At 39.4% G+C, this 17,215-nt stretch overlaps 1 protein-coding gene across 1 annotated transcript in view; it reads left to right on the top strand.

The window, feature by feature from the left end:
* Positions 1–9,466: 9,466 nt before the first annotated feature.
* The window catches only part of KIF5B (kinesin family member 5B), a 50,161-nt gene continuing 42,412 nt past the window's right edge, over positions 9,467–17,215 (top strand). Inside the window, exon 1 of the mRNA XM_047065051.1 lies at positions 9,467–9,790. Coding sequence (XP_046921007.1) covers positions 9,665–9,790 — 126 coding nt within the window. The 5' untranslated portion in view covers positions 9,467–9,664. The remainder of the gene's footprint in view (positions 9,791–17,215) is intronic.

Here is a 17,215-nt window from a genome sequence, read left to right as displayed (position 1 = left end):
AGGATTAGGATTAGGATGAGAGAAAGCTCACCTTCTTAACTAAAAGGGTCTCCCACTTTAGTTTATTTTATTATTAATATCATTTATTTATTACTTATTTATTTGAGAAAGAGAGTTCTCCTGTGTTCAAGTGGTGGGGGAGGGGCAGAGGGAGAGATAGAATCTCAAGCAGGCTCCACCCCCAGCACAGAGCACGACTCCACCGTGAGATCAGGACCTGAGCTGAAATCAAGAGTTGGGTGCTTAACCTACTGAGCCAGGGCCCAAGGGTCTCCTACCTTAATCCTGTCTATACCTAAGATGCCTATGGTAAAATATCAGACCATATTGCTAACAATTATATTGCCAATAATACTTAAGCTCCTCCAAAATAAGAGAAAATTATTCATTACTTTCTAAATAAGCTTTGTCCTGACTTCAAATCTTGTGGATTGATAGTAATGACTAGAGTCAAAATGCAGGTGGGCAGTGGTGACGCACATCCGGGTTCGAGCTTTCAAAGGTTCATCAGCATTAGGACAAACACTTAGAAAGAGTTTATTATGGCTCTGTGTTAGAAAAGCTGGAAGGAAGTACCTGAACTTCCGGGTAAGTGTTCACTAAAAATGAATTTTAACTTGTCTGCCTTTCAATTCAGTTATTCAGGCATTTGCTTTCAATTTTATTTTTGGTAAAGAAAACAGCAATGGAAGGAAGAACATAGACTGAAGTTCTTACTATTACAAATCAAGTCTTTGCAGGAATACACAGTATAGACTTCCTAAGAGCTCTGCAACAGTGGTATGGTGGATTTCGTGATGTGTCAGCCAAGCTCCCAAATCCTCCATTTATGATGAAGGCTGGTGGTTGACTCCCAGTCTCCCTGGGAATCGTCTTCCACAGAAGGGAGCTGCCTCACCTAAAATCAGGCCCCTTCCCCAGGGGTAGCCAACATCCAATGACCAGCTTCTTATCTGTATTAGAACGACTTTGATGGGCCATCCCTGTTCCAGAGCTTTCCCACAAAATCATTGGAGGCAACAACGCATCACACTGCCATTCCTCTGCTTAATGCTGCTTCGCTCATTTTCTTGTAGGTGGTGTTGCTGAGAGCACACCCCAATGAACTTCCTGCAAGCAAATCTCTGCCTTCGAGACTTTTTCCTGTCAAACCCAACCTAAGACATATGGCAAAAGTTTTTGGTAGACTTAAAAAATAACTACTTTTATGTCATTGTGGACTATTATTGTATTAATTTGTTTTGAGCAAATGGACTGGCTGCAGTAAAATTCTTGCTGGTTTTCCTGTGCATCAGTCTGCTTATTCCTAAAAATATAAACATGGTTGTATATATGTTTATTTAAAAAGGAGTCTGAAAAAATTACAAATTGTAGAATATATACAAGTCTGGTTTAAAAAAAAAAGAATTAACAAGCTTGCCAAATCATAGTAAATACATGAATAAATAGGAAGGTCTTCAGTTTCTACTTTCTCAGTTATGAGCATTCTCCTTATAATGATTATAGTTAACATAATATATATTTAGTATTTATATATATGACATATATATTATTATATGTAATTGTTAATATTAGGAATAAGAATGAGAATGAATAAGAATAAGAATAAGAATAAGAATAAGAATAAGAATAAGAATAAGAATAAGAATAAGAATGAAACCTTGGGCATTGAAGACATGACCGGAATGTACCTGGTCAAACCATGGTACATCCAACCCAGTGTTTTGCATGTGAGAGGCAGATTTGGGGCAAGATCTTGACTGTCATCCCTGATTTCATCTCCAAAATGTCAGGAAGTTTCTCCAAAATATCCATTCTTTATGCTCTCATGGCACTGCTTTTAAAGGACCTATCCCTGTGATTTATGTTTATTTTAACTCCTCCACTAGATTAGGACCTCCTCATTGAGAAATGATCCACATTTGTATCCTACACCATCTCTTGAGCAGAGCAACCATAATTAATAGTTACTCATTGAATTTCAATTTCAATCAGTATAGGATTTATTAGCACTTATGAGATCCTGAGCACTGAGCTAAACATTGTTGAAGAAAATGAGTCACACTTACTATCCTCAAAGAATTTATTATATTCTTGGGGTTAAACATATTTAGACAGCTAGACTGGCTAATTAAGTATGGCAAGTTGAATATTCACATTTATCTTTGATCCCCCTGACATTCCACTAAAATAACAGTAAAGAAACACAAAAGTCCTAAAGCTACAAGTGGAAAGAAAACTTGAAAGATCATCAGCAAACAGGATTTCAGCAACATGTTGAAAATGTGTAACTGTCTACATAGGCTGGAGAATGCTAAAACCTAGGTTTGCAGGGCAGAAAGCCAGAAAGTAAGTCAATTCTTCACACAGAATGCAGAAAACCTCAGGAATTGTAGACACCAAGAGGCAGGGGTGCAAGGTAGAGCTGAAAATAGGTAGGTTTAGTTGAAAGATTATATTGGGAGCAGTAAAATGCAATCCCCTCCTACTCAAGTGCCAGAAGATTGCCCCATTCCTCAGCACAACAGAAGGAAGAAAACACTCTCTGAAGAAGTTGAACCAGAGAGACTGTGGATTTAGAGACACCAGACACAGCTGAAGTTGTGATGAGTTGCCTTACTAAAAACAGTGGCCCAGTGGGTTGAGCACCTGACTTTTGATTTTGGCTCAGGTCATGATCTCACAGTTTGTGAGATCAAGCCCTGCATTGGGCTCCATGCAGACAGTGCAGAGCCTGCTTGGGATTCTCTCTTCCTCTCTCTCTGCCCCTCCCTCCCCTCTCAAAAATAAATTTAAAAAATTAAAAAGCAATCCATTCATTTAGAGAATACAAATTTAGAAAAACATATATATGTTTATATATATATATGTTTATTTCAGTTTGGGATCAGCATACCAAAAACATTAGCATATCCAAGAAATGTTATCACATATTTGTGTACACACACACACACATACACACACACACAAGCCAACATAACAGTTAAAAATAAACATGACACGGGGCACCTGGGTGGCTTAGTTAGTGAAGCATCTGACTCTTGATTTCAGGTCAGGTCATGATCTCATGGGTTTGTGGGATCAAGTCCCACATTGGGCTTAGTGCTGACAGTGTAGAGCCTGTTTGGGATTCTCTCTCGTTCTCTCTCTGCCCATCCCCTGCTTGTGCTCACTCTCTCTTGCTGTCAAAATAAATAAACATGAAAAAATATAAGCATGACACACAAAAGCCAGAGATGGAAAATAAGAAAGACAAGAGAAGCACAGGTAAAAAGAAACTAAAAAAGCTGCCTGGAAGAAAAATGCAGATCACACACAGATGATCAGGACTCAGAATGAATCAGACTTCTCAACAACAACAACAACAACAACAACAACAACAGAAGCTGCAAGATGGTAAAAAGAGCTATACAAGTTAGGTAATATAATTATAGTGCACAATTTAGCTAAGCTGTGAATGATAGAATGTAAACACTGTACAATAATTAACTAAAAATGGTGATGGAAATATGTTGGGAAGATAAGGGGAAGAAAATGTGTGTGTTGAGTCAGATGAGGGGCAAAATATAAATAAAATATATATAAACTCTGATATAAAAGAGTTATATTTTCCTTTAAAAAGAATAATAAATCAGAGGCGCCCAGGTGGCTGAGTCAATTAAGCGTCCAACTCTTGACCTCAGCTCAGGTCTTGATCTATGGGTCATGAGTAGAAGTCTCATGCTGGGCTCTGTGCTAGGTGTGAAACCTACCTAATAATAATAATAATAATAATAATAATAATAAATCAAAAATCAGCAATAAAGGAATGTTATGTTATTTACGACATGGAGATAAATACCAGAAAAATTGTTAAAGAGTTAAAGTGATAGCTTTGAAGAATAGAAATGAGGACTGGAGTGGGTTGAGCAAGAATTTATGTGGTTCATTGTTGTAATTCTACTTTAATTATTTTTTAAGTTTGTTTATTTTGAGAGAGAGAGGGAGAGTACACAGCAGAAGAGGGGTAGACAGAGGGAGAGAGACAGAATCCCAAGCAGGCTCTGCACCATCAATTCAGATCCCACATGGGGCTCAAGCTTATGAACTGTGAGATCATGACCTGAGCCGAAATCAGGAGTCCAATGCTTAACCGACTAAGCCACCCAGGCGCCCCGTAATTCTATTCTTAAACAATGGATGTGTGCTATTTTGATAAAAACATTTTAAAAATATGTTCTAAAGAATTAAACTGTGGTCTTAAATAGAGTGCAGGAGTTTTCTATCTGACTGTGAAAGAATTCTATTCTGAACAACCATTTGCAGGAGGTGGAATTTGGGGAAAGATGAATGGAGTTTGGTGGCCATGAGGAAAATTCAGGGTGAGATCACAAGACTTTGAAATTAGCAAAATATAAGGGGTCAGTGAAAAGGCCAGTTGCCAGGAATCAAGAAAGTAAGATGCTGAACAGTGAGAAAATCCTACATAAATAGGGGGAAGTCAGATGATAGAAGGCTTTGGACTCTAAGCAGAAGAATTTGAACTTGCTTAAGTAAGAAAAAAGGGAGTTGTGGGTTCTCGAGCAATGCAATGATGTAATAAAGAAAGGTTTTAGGATATTTAATGTGAAAATTATTGTATGTAAAATAGTGGATATGAAAGGGAATTGTTTGGTCTCTTTCACCATTGTATCCCCAGAACCTGTCTCAGTGCCTGACTGGTAGTGGGAGCTCAACCCATACTTACTGAATAACCAAATGGAAAAGAGGCTGGGCATTGTCCTAGTAATCCAGGCATGTGGTAGTAAGGCTTGGGACTAGGAAGGGATAATAGAAATGGAAAGGAACAGGTGCCTCTTATACACATTTCAAAAAAAGAAATACTGTAATTTCCTATTCTAAATGCCCATTTAAAAAGTCATTTCACATTAAATATAAACAAATTTTCTCATAGTAATAATGTTATAAATAATGTTACATTCTTAGGCCCTCTCTAACTATAATTAGTCTAAATATAGTCCAATCTAAGTACATATATTATGCTTAAGTAACATTTAATAGGGTCGTTTCTGGTAGATAAATTTTAAGTTCCAAGTTGTGGGTTTTCATACCAATTGTGTATTGCCATTAATAAATTTTCAAAATTGAGCATCTTTAAACAATAACCATCTTATGACATCTCATGATTTTGTGGGTGAGGAATTTGGGCAGGCCTCAGCTGGGTGATTCTTCCGTTCCAAGGGTGTCACTTAAGATTACTCACTGATATTTATCTGCAGGGTGTACTGGTCTGGACAGTTCAAGGTGGCCTCCTTTGCAAGTCTGGAGCTTGGGTAAGGACAGCTGGAAGGCTGGGATAAGCTGGGACTATGGTTAGAGTGCCTACATAAACATGGCGTCTCTAGCAGGGTAGTTGATCTTTTTATGTGGCAGTTGAGACTTCTCTGAAAGAGTGTTCCAAGAGATCTAAGTGGAAGCTACAAGACTTCTTCCCACTTAGTCTTAGCATGCAGTGCATCACAATTCTGCCACATTATATGGTTACAAGTAAGTCAAAGGGCCAGGAGAGAGGCCTAAATCCAGGGATGCTTGCTTTGTTGGAGGATCATCTTTGGTGGCTAACTTCCACAATGGAGATTTAATGTTCTAAGTTTGTATAGGTACTTAATTCCTATCCTTTTCAGACTATTCCAAAAAATACAAGAGGAAGGAAAACTTCTGAATTCATTCTCTGAGGCCAGTATCATCCTGATACCAAAACCAGATAAAGACCCCACAAAAAAAGAACTACAAGCCAATATCTTTCATGAATACAGATGGAAAAATCCTCAACAAAAATATTAGCAAACACACCCAATGATACATTGAAAAAATCATACACCACGATCAAGTGGGATTTATTCCCAGGATGCAAGGGTGGTTCAATATTCGTAAAACAATCAATATGATACATCACATCAATAAGAGAAAGGATAAAAACCATATGATCATTTCAATAGATGCAGAAAAATCATTTGATAAATTACAACATCCATCACAATAAAAACCCTCTGCAAAGTAGGTCTAAAGGGAACATACCTCAACGTAATAAAGGTCTTATGTGATAATCCTACAGCAAACATCATACTCAATGGAGAAAAATTGAGAGCTTTTCTCCTAAGGTCAGGAATAAGACAAGGATGTCCACTCTTACCACTTTTATCCAACATAGTACTGGAAGTCCTAGCCACAGCAACCAGACAACCAAAAAGAAATAAAGGGCATCCAAATTGGTAAGGAAGAAGTAAAACTCTCACTATTTGAAGATGACATGATGCTATATATAGAAAACCTGAAAGACTCCACCAAAAAACTACTAGAACTGATAAATGAATTCAGTAAAGTCGTGGGATACAAAAACAATGTACAGAAATCTGTTGCATTCCTGTACACTAATAATGAAGCAGCAGAAAGTGAAATTAAGAAAACAATTCCATTTTCCATTTACAACTACATCAAAAACAATAAAATATCTAGGAATAAGCTTAACCAAAGAGGATGAATTTCTTTTATTAGTGTTTTATGGAAGATATTCACAAACCAAGAAACAAACTCTTAACTATAGAGAAATGATGGTTACCAAAGGGAAGAGGTGGGGGAATGGGGATTAAAGTTATACTTAACATGGTAAAAAAAAAAAAAAAAAAAAAAAGAAAGAAAAGAAAAGAAGAGAAAAGAAAAAGAATGCCTCTGTCTTTACTGTGCCAACGTTGTTTAAAGTTTTTTAAAACTTTAGCATTAATAAAAAGATTAAATCTCAATCAATCTGTATAGGTACAAGTACCACTCACATTTTCATCAGAAAAAAGTTGTATTAATGAGTCTCAAACTGTGTCCTCAAGGAAACCTGTTTCATTGCTAATGTGGAATAATGCCAGTCTTTTCCATATTTGGAAGAAAAACTGGGATTAACCAATTTTTAAAAAGTCAATCTTTAGTTTCACTATGAAAATAATTCTTAAAGCCTATTGCCTGATACCACTATTCCTCACTGATGTGACAGGACACGTTTTTAGAAATATTTTGTTTTTCAAGTAGCATTTATCTCCTTCCTGGTCCTAGGCAGAGTCAGGTTCTTTATGCTCCCTTGCCCAGAAAAAGTGTGAATGTCAGATCTGAAAGCAGAAGGCTCTTGCAGACACTTCCCTTTCTGGATTTTGTTTTCATAAAGTCTGTGCTTCCAGAATCTGCTGTGCAGAAGGAAGGAAGAAGCAACAGTTGCAACCAAAGTGCCTTAAACAGCAGATGTTTCCAGAGCTTAATTCCTTGGCCCTTCCATCAACCTCCTTTCCTGTCCCACACCCATGAGTCACCTGAGTCACCTTTTTGGAACCCCTACTCCACGGAGACTTTGAAAATCACTGCTCTAGAGCAATCATTCCCCAGGTCTGAGGTGAAGACACAAAGGAATGGTGGAGTGGAAGTTGATGAACTTCAGACACAAACTACCAGATTTCTCTTCTGCATGTATAAAGGATGAAGTAAACAGTGGAGTTAGAGGTACCTGGAACTTTTTCATAGCCTGTGAGTATGGAAGAATGCTGATACTGGTAATCAAACTGGAAAAGTTGAGTAGTTGAACTGAGTATTGGCAGGAAGCAGAGGATAATTAATTAGTCTCTAGAATGTCAAATGTAATGTTAAGGTAATGCATCCTAAAGAAGGTGGCCTATAAGCTGCTAGAGAAATGGGAATGTCACACAAGTGAAAAGGTCAGGGTTGTAGATAAGAGTCTAGCAACTGTTGAAGACATGGGCTCAGAGAAAGAGCAGAGTGCTGAGGACAGGGTTGTCATGAAATCCTGTTAAAAAGATGGAAAACTAGTGGCCCACCTGCCACAACAACCTCCTTCTTTGAGCGATTGCTGCTTTCACTGAAAATTTTGTTCTCTAAAATTATAGACTATCAGAATCATTGTTTGAAATTATATCAGTAAGAATAAAACATCCTACTCTTTCTTCGAGGCTCTAAGACATAGAGAAGCTGCCTTGATTGACTTCCAAGACAGGTGCAGAGATTTGGGTCAGAGGTTTCTGAAGACAACTTTCCACATCTATCTTAACTTTGTAGTCCCCAAGGAAACAGGACCTTGGGTCCACTTGTACTCTAGACCTGAGGTCCTATCTCTGCTTTGTTTGGAGCCTACTGAAACACAATTTTATTAAAATTTTACCTAAATGCCACACTTCCCCCAGAGCCCTTTAACTCCATCTTTGCCTTTGTTTGGCCAGATGTGCCAGAGTTCCTCAGGTGTGAACTCTCCCTCATTGCTGTGGATCAACAAAGCTGTGTCTGTTGAAGTTTGGATTAATTTCTGGAGGCATTTGGATGGTAGGGCGAAGACTGAGCACTGGAGGTTTGTACAATCCAATCATTCATTTTTTACAAACCAGAGAAAGGGTTCCTGATTGTCTTTGCAGTTCTTCCACAGCACCTTAGAGAGACTTCCAGGTGAGAGTCATTATGGTATCCATCTTTCTAAAAAGCCACTTCAGCTTTTTAGCTGACATATAATCCATAAATTTATCCAGGTCTTTTAAGACCATCTTCAGACTCAGGTCAGTCATTCCTTCAGTGTTGAGATGGACGAGTTCCATGTATTTATTACCGGAGAAGCGGGACCTCCAATTGACTGAGGCCCTTCTCCCCAACCACCTTGCTCTTCCACATTTCTTCAGCAATCTTCTGCATTCCTTAAGAGAAATGTCCTTTTTCTTTCTTGTCTCCCCAACGCACTCTCTCAGTAAAGAGTAACCGCTTAAACCAGAGAGCCAAGCCCCACCCTTCGCTTCCAATCTTCCTTTCTCTGGGAAAGCGCTCTAAAAAGGTGGGCTACGAACCAATTTTATCTCCAGACCAAACAGAAGGCAAACACCTCCTTATTAGGAATACAGTATTTTATTTAAACAAGCTACAACATAAGGTAGTTTTAACAAATCCCTTGACCCCTGAAGAAGAGAAAACTAAGCGCGTCCGCCTTCGCTCTGGGAAATTCTGCGGCCAGAGAATTGCCCGGTCAGGCGGCGGGGCAACCAGAGGTACTTCTGTAAGAGAGCTTCCAGTAAAACTCGAATCGGCAACCCCAGGGCGAAGAGTGGCTGCAGGGCGGCGGCGCGGCCCAGCGCGGACGCGGATTGGTCATCTCGGCTGGGACCCGCCGCGCGTGCGCCGTGCTCCGCGCGCACCGCCCATCCAGCCGCTCAGTCGCCGGTCTTCGGCCTCTGAAGTGGTCGGGTGGCTGCCGGCAAGCCGGCGATCAGACTGCCCGGCGGGCGGACGGCGGGGCCGGCCTGCTGTCTCCGAGGAAGAGGGACGTGGCAATTTTTCCGGTGTCTAGAATCCCGTCGGACCCGTGCAGCCTGCCCAGGCCGACGAGGGAGAAACTGAGGAGCCGCAGACTCTCCACCCGTGCCGCCGCCGCCATGGCTGCCATGATGGATCGGAAGTGAGCCTCAGGGCGACTGCTACCGGCGCCGGCGCTTCGAGTCTGGGTTCCCGGGCCACCGCCGCCGCGGGAAGGGCGGGCGACGCGCCAGACTGCTGACTCTCTCGGCCTTCGCGACCCCTGTCCTCAGCTCGGGCCTGCTTCCTTCCAGACTGAGAGGCGGGGAGTGGCTCCCGGTCTCCGGCCCCGGCAGCGAGGAAGATGGCGGACCCGGCCGAGTGCAACATCAAAGTGATGTGTCGCTTCAGACCTCTCAATGAGTCTGAGGTGAACCGCGGCGATAAGTACATCGCCAAGTTTCAGGGAGAAGACACGGTCATGATCGCGGTGAGTGACCAACGCCCCTACCCCCAGTCTAGCTCCTTCGGGCCTGGCCGGGCCCCGAGTTCGGGGAAGTGGCGGGGTGCAGAATTGAGAGCTAGCAGTGATGACCCCAACCCCGCCCCCGAGTAGAGTTTGCCGGTTCAGATAACCCTGGGGAGGGAGACTGCGCGGCTCCATGGCTGTTCCTGGATCGCCCCTACCCCGATCTTAAGTGCCCAGAGAAGGGAGGCGCCTGGTCTCTGTCTGGGACACTCCCCCACCTGGGGCACTGGAGGAACTGTCCGGGGTGTAAGTTTAGTGCATATTTGCCTGTGTGTGTGTGTGTGTGTGTGTGTGCGCGCGCGCGCGCGCGCACCCGCGCGCGCACAGTTACTGATGCTGTTGGTGTTTTGGACTACCCCAAGTTTACCATTTGTAACATGTGCAAGATTAAAGTTTAGCTAAGAACGTTGAGCTTTAAGACTAGCCCTATTGTACCTTAAATAGTGAAGATACTTAGTTTTATAGGAGATAAAGATACAACTATTTGCTGAACCGTATTGTTTGCCTCACGGGAGAAGGAAAAATTATCAAACAACTACAAATATACCTGTACCTCAAATGTTCACCCACCCGTCCTTTGAGTGATGAATGAACGTTCATGTTAACTATTATAAATGACAAATTGAGGACTGTAAAGAGTGAGTTTTCTTTTGAAATCGGAGTGATCAATTTTGTTCAATTTTATAGTAGATCTAGCAGATCAGATTGGATCAAGTAAGTGCCCAGAAAAATCTGTAATCTCTTACTGGGTTTTATGGGGTAAGAGCATAGCAAAGAGTGTTAACTTTTTGTATTATAATTATAAAGGTAAGCGTTTTAAAAAAAATTAAAATTTGACCAGTAAGCTGGATTGATTTCTTGTTAACATTAGATCTCTACTTCTGCCTTGAAGAAAAACTGATTTTGATAATCTTAAGGACGGAGAAATAGTGTCCTTTGTACTATAAAATGTAAAACATAACTAGAGTTGGCTGATCATTGTCAGGGAAACCAGAATGTAAGGTTGATTTTTTTTGTGGTCTGATCTCTGGTATCAAAAGGTCCTCTGGAAATAGAATTTCCAGGTTAAGAAGATTAAAATGGGTAGCAGAATATTACATACCTAATTGTGACTAAAAATTAAATTTATCTTTCTTGGTAATGCGATTGTGGCAGAACTTTTTTCTACATTGCTATCATGGTACAAAATCTTAATGTTAATCTTTTCTCTAATGGCATTCCATATTTAGCATATTGTTTGCACAGCCTAATTTGGAAATAGGACAAAGGGTCACAGGAGATGGGACATTGATGATTAAGAGCATTGACATAGGAGATAGGACTGAACTTCTTCAAGAGTTTCTATGTGAAAGTTTCCAGAATTAAGCTCTAGGTAATGAGTGTCGTGTCATAGCCCTTTGTTGCTTGGTAGGCTTTTGGCAAACAAATCATTAGATTACTAACAACTGCCAGCCACTACTGTGTAAAGACTGTCCGGCTGGCTTTTTGTTAACAAGTTCATGAGAGAAACTAAATGATACCATGGTGAGACTAAGAAGTTAAGCACAGAAGTAGTCATCCTTTTCCTTTAGGATGGTATCTTCTGTGGAATCAGAGGAGGCTTGCAGGGCCTGGGTTGTTGACAAACTGGCTACTAGTTGCTCAGAGTTTTTGTGATTACTCAGCAGTAACAGTGGTTGACACATTGAAGCTATTTCCTTTTTGATTTGTATTAAGAATGTCTCATTTCTGCAGATTTTTGTGTGTGTTTAAACAAATCTATAAGTATTACCAGGATTCATTTGTTGGAATGATAGGATTTAGGATTCACAAGATGTATTGAGAAGGCAACTTTCTGCCCAAATATGACATAAAATATGAGGACAGTTAAAACAAGTAATTACCACTGGAAGCACACATGTATTCTAGGTTGTTCCCTTTGAATAAAGTTCTTGGACGTTCCTTAGCAATGTAAATAAATTTAAGTGATAATAGAAGTAATGAATAGGTGATTGAGTTGTGAATCTGCAATAACAGTTGGCCTTTAAGTAAACTGGTAAGCATTTTAGTCTTTTTTTTTTTTTTTAAGTTTAAGCAAAAATACAACGGAGTCCTGTAGCCTTAAGAAATATAAGAGGACAGGTTTAGTTCATTATTTTCAAGAATTAATCTGCATTTACTGGGTCATTGGTTACTCTGAGGTCTCAATTTTTTAAATGAATTTATATTTTAAAAGGTTGGGAATTTATAAGGAATAGCTGAGAGAGTGAAATTTAAAAATTTCTAGGTAAAGTCATGTGTTGGTTTATTTTGTTCATTTTACTGGATCCTGATTCAAAAGAAATGGTTTTAAGAAGGAATTGCTGCAGTGCGTCATTTAAAACTAAATTATTTTAAACATGATTTAAACACATTTTGTAGTCTTCTGGTTAAATCAAGATTTAAAGAGTAAGTAGTTTATAATGTTACTGAATTATAGGTATAATCTGTGCTCCTTTAGAAGATAATTTTTAAGGATTCTCATTTTCATTGAAGTTCAATTTCCAATGTATTGTCCAAACTTTTTTCTGTTACATCAGTGATTTTAATATAATATCCCATGGCAGGCAAATCTTGTAATCCTATAGTGTCTCTCTGTGTTTTGCAACTTTCATACAGATTTTTTTGGTAATTAAGTGCTTGTTAAAGAGGTATAAGTATCACATATTGAATGAAATAAATGGATTATTTAAGGAAAACCTTTAAATAAAAAAAGGAGGACAAGGGAAACACCGTATTTAGTTGAAATGAGCCTGCCGAAAACTCCAGGAAAAAAAAAGTCAATAGAAAAAATTATTTCTTTATGCATCATAAAAGTGGAACATGCGTATGTGTATCATTAAGTATCTTTATTAATCATTGTTCCTTATATGGTATACTGTAGAGGCTGTCAGAACCAAAAACAGGCTGTTGCAGTTCATTGAAATTAGAGGAAAGTAAAACCTAATTAGATAATCTTGTCCAGTTCCTTGCTTATAGCTCAACATGATTTCTCTTTTCAAGTGAATGATGATTTGGTGTTTGATCCTAATTACCTTAAGAGTGAACATTAAAAGAGAAGAAGTCATCATCACACCTGTACAGTTGTGGAATCTTAGCTAACAGTCATTGTCAAACTAAGGAAAATCTGATAAGCTATAATCCCATGTGATCTGAGGATCACTACTCAAAATTTTAGAGAAAGGTATATATGCCTGCTAGGAGGGTGTCCTTTATAACCAGATTTGATGTTCTGAAAATACAAACAGGAACCACTTCACTAAGAAATCTGAGGTATGGGGTGCCTGGCTGGCTCAGTCTGGAACATGCAACTCTTGATATTGGGATTTTGAGTTCAAGCCCCACGTTGGGTGTAGAAACTACCTAAAATTAAAATCTTAAAAAAAAAAAAAAAGACAAATCTGAGGTATGGTTGCAATTCAGATAAACATTCCTATTTGGTTTTGTCCACTTGAAGCCTAAGTCAGATATGAATGTATCTTATGACTTGGGGTATCTCTGAAGGTTCATAGAAATAAGACTATATAATGTACATTTCAAGGCAAAGAACCAGGATTTTTAAGATACGGATGTCTAGATTGTGAGTGTTCCTTTGTTTAATTCATTTGAAAGATTTTTAATTAAGAGCTGTCCCTTAATTGTAGACCCATTAGAAGTTTTCATGTTTCATGTATCTTGTTTTTCATCCCAGGAAGCTATGGTCAGTTAGTAACTTCAGGTCTTGATCTCTAATCAAAACATTTGCCTTATTTAACAAAATTATAGTTTAGTTTTGGAATTTAAAATAAAACTTTTGTCAACTTAATGCTTATAAGTACTTAATTTTTTTTTTAATTTTTTTTCAACGTTTTTTATTTATTTTTGGGACAGAGAGACAGAGCATGAACAGGGGAGGGGCAGAGAGAGAGGGAGACACAGAATCGGAAACAGGCTCCAGGCTCCGAGCCATCAGCCCAGAGCCTGACGCGGGGCTGGAACTCACGGACCGTGAGATCGTGACCTGGCTGAAGTCGGACGCTTAACCGACTGCGCCACCCAGGCGCCCCAGTACTTAATTTTTTATTTAACAATGATCTAACATCTAAAAAAAATCACTCAATCCTAGCTTAATTATTTTTTAGTTTGCGTATTTGCGATAAGGAATGCTATAGTAAACAGCTGTATAAAAGTACTTTTGAGGCAGGTTTTACTATTATCCATTATTTTGGGTATATCTCTTATTAAGTGAAAGTTTAAGACCACTGTTTTTATTGATGTAATAAATGGAGATGACTTAAAACTGAGTCGTGTTTGTTCTTTATATACATATATAATTTTTTAAGTTTATTTATTTTGAGAGAGACAGTGTGAGCAGGGAAGAGAAAGAGAGAAAGAGAAAGAGAAAGAGAAAGAGAAAGAGAAAGGATCCCAAGCAGGCTCCACACTGTCAGCGCAGAGCCCGACAGGGGGATTGAACTCATGAAACTGAGATCCTGACCTGAGTTGAAACCAAGAATCAGACACTCAACCAGCTGAGCCACCCAGGCACTCCTGTTCTTTGTATTTTTTATTTTTATTTAAAAAATTTTTAAAGTTTATTTATTTTGAGAGAGTGTAAGTGGGATAGGGACAGAGCAGGGGCGGGGCGGGGTGGGGGGGGGAGTAGCGAATTCCAAACAGGCTCCGCACGGTCAGTGCAGAGCCCTATGTGAGGCTTGAACCCACAAACCTCGAAGTAGTGACCGGAGCTGAAATTGAGAGTCTGACGCTCAACTAACAGAGCCACCCAGGCACCCTTCTTTATATTTTCGAAATGTTTACTTTAATAAAATTGTATTACTTGACTTATTTTGGAGGATGCCGTGCTATTACCTATTTTCTGTTGATTAGTTTGTTTCATGCAAGCAAAATTTAAATTAATCATTGTTTAATTCTTGTTTTCATAGTATCTTTTATACATTTTTTATTAAATGCATATTTTGGCTAATTGCAGTCTGTTCTTGACTCTTTACCATGAGTTCTTTAATGCCAGATGCTGACTCCATTTCAATTCAGTTAACATTGCATGACCACTTACATTAGATCTTAGTATACAGCTTCTTACCTTAGTATTCAAGATTCTACCCAGCCTTATTCTCTGTTCTTTGAACTCTACAGTCTGTACTAGCTAAATAACATTTCTAAAACTCTGTTAATCGTTTACGATATCTGATACCTGATAGGTGCTAAATGTTTGCTGGATACATACAGAGGAAAAGTTACTTTCTTTTTGCATAGGAAGAATTAGCATGGTTTGTCTGTGGATGGTGATTGTTATTTTGATTGTACATGTGTTTGTTTTCAATCATGATTATGTCTTATAAAATCAGTAAAAGAGTAGATTTTTTTTTTTTTTAGTTGCACCTGTAAAATTGAATGTTAATGTCTTTGTAGAACCTTAGTGAAAGGACATTTAGGCAAAGAATAATCAGATATTGAGATGCCTACTTTTTTTTTTTTTAATTTTTTTTTTCAACGTTTATTTATTTTTGGGACAGAGAGGAGACAGAGCATAAACGGGGGAGGGGCAGAGAGAGAGAGGGAGACACAGAATCGGAAACAGGCTCCAGGCTCTGAGCCATCAGCCCAGAGCCCGAAGCGGGGCTCGAACTCAAGGACCGCGAGATCGTGACCTGGCTGAAGTCGGACGCTTAACCGACTGCGCCACCCAGGCACCCCGAGATGCCTACTTTTAATTGAATACCAAAGTGAGGTCATCTTAGTATATCCTTTAGGAATGCTTTCAGCTGCAGAAGGAAAACAACTAATAGTGGTTTAAATAAATACGAGGTTGTTTTTCTCAAATATAAAAAGTCTGCAGATAGGCCCTTACTGCTACTACTTAATGACTCTGTTATCTGTTGTCATCCTTAATTGATTTTATCATGATGTTTGTAAGATGGATGCTACAGCTCCATCATTCCAGAAAGGAGAAAGGGCAGCTTCAGCTGAGATGGTCCTTTTTATCAGAAAACAGCCGTTTCCCCGAGACCCTTCAGGAGACCATCACTTTATTTACAGAATCCAGAACTGGGTCACGTGTCCACTAGTTGCAAGGAGACTAGGCTATCTGGTGTTTAGCTTCCCAACGTATGTAGTGGAAACTGGCATGGGGAAGGGGAATTAGGAATGACTTTGGATAGCCCTTTAAGAGTGTCTGTTTCGTTGTAATTTTCATTATATTATTGCAGACTTTGGGGAAGGAGACTGGGATGTAGTTTCTAAAAAGTAAGGTCTTTTTTTTTTTTTCAACTTTTTTTAATTTATTTTTGGGACAGAGAGAGACAGAGCATGAATGGGGGAGGGGCAGAGAGAGAGGGAGACACAGAATCGGAAACAGGCTCCAGGCTCCGAGCCATCAGCCCAGAGCCCGACGCGGGGCTCGAACTCACGGACCGCGAGATCGTGACCTGGCTGAAGTCGGACACTTAACCGACTGCGCCACCCAGGCGCCCCAGGTCTTTTTTTTTTTTTTTTTTTTTAGCTAAGGCCTGAGAAGTCTTCTGTAATGTTAAGGATTGTTTGGGAAGTCATGATTGTTTTATATTTTAGGGTCCAGTGTCTGTCCTTTCCTTTAGGAGCAGGTAGAAAGCAGGCATACACTTCCTTTCAAATACTTAGAATCCCCTTGCCCTCCTCTCATCTGTGCATGCTTACTTTTTCTCCTTGATTACTAGATTGTTCCTGCCAGTATTTAAACTTGTTCAGGTCTTACCCATCTTTAAAAAAAATTTTTTTAGACCTGTAGCCTGATTTCTGCTCTATTCAGTTACTTCTAATACTTTTTAAATCTCTTTCCAGTCTGACCTTTGTCATTGGATACTTTTCAGTTTTGCCTTGACCTCACAGCTATATTTGACACAATCAGTCCCTCCTTGATAATTCTTCCTTGACTTGCATGGACACTGATTTTTTTCATTCCATCCCTGTGGCTCATTCATCAGACAATATCAGCAGTGTTCTAAATGAGTCCCCAAGATCCTTTCAGGGGACCCAGAAGGTCAAAACTATTTTCAAAATAACACTAAAATGTTATTTGCCTTTTTCATTGTGTTGTCATTTACATTTGATCTTTGCTCCTTAAACTTCCAACTTAACTTCTTTTGGCTTCCTGCATTCTACAAGCTTCTTTCTGCCGTAGGATCTTTAAGCATCCCAATACCTAGCTAGGCTACTTCCCACCCTCACCCTCCCATGACTAGTATTGAAGAGACAGGTAGTGAGCTATTCTTCAGTTCTTAAACATCCCTTCTCCAGAGTCATTCCCTGCTATATTTCTGCTTTCTCCCAGACTTGGGTTCTTCTTTTATATGCTGTCACAGCACTCCATTGCATGAGTCAGATATCTAG

Source organism: Lynx rufus, unplaced genomic scaffold (assembly GCF_022079265.1).
Source record: "Lynx rufus isolate CCGP_SWC_20201006 ecotype Redwood Valley unplaced genomic scaffold, mLynRuf1.p SCAF_7, whole genome shotgun sequence".
NCBI classification, from domain to species: domain Eukaryota; kingdom Metazoa; phylum Chordata; class Mammalia; order Carnivora; family Felidae; genus Lynx; species Lynx rufus.
The sequence above is the reverse complement of the archived record's forward strand: the minus strand, read 5'-3'. Positions and strand labels throughout refer to the sequence as shown.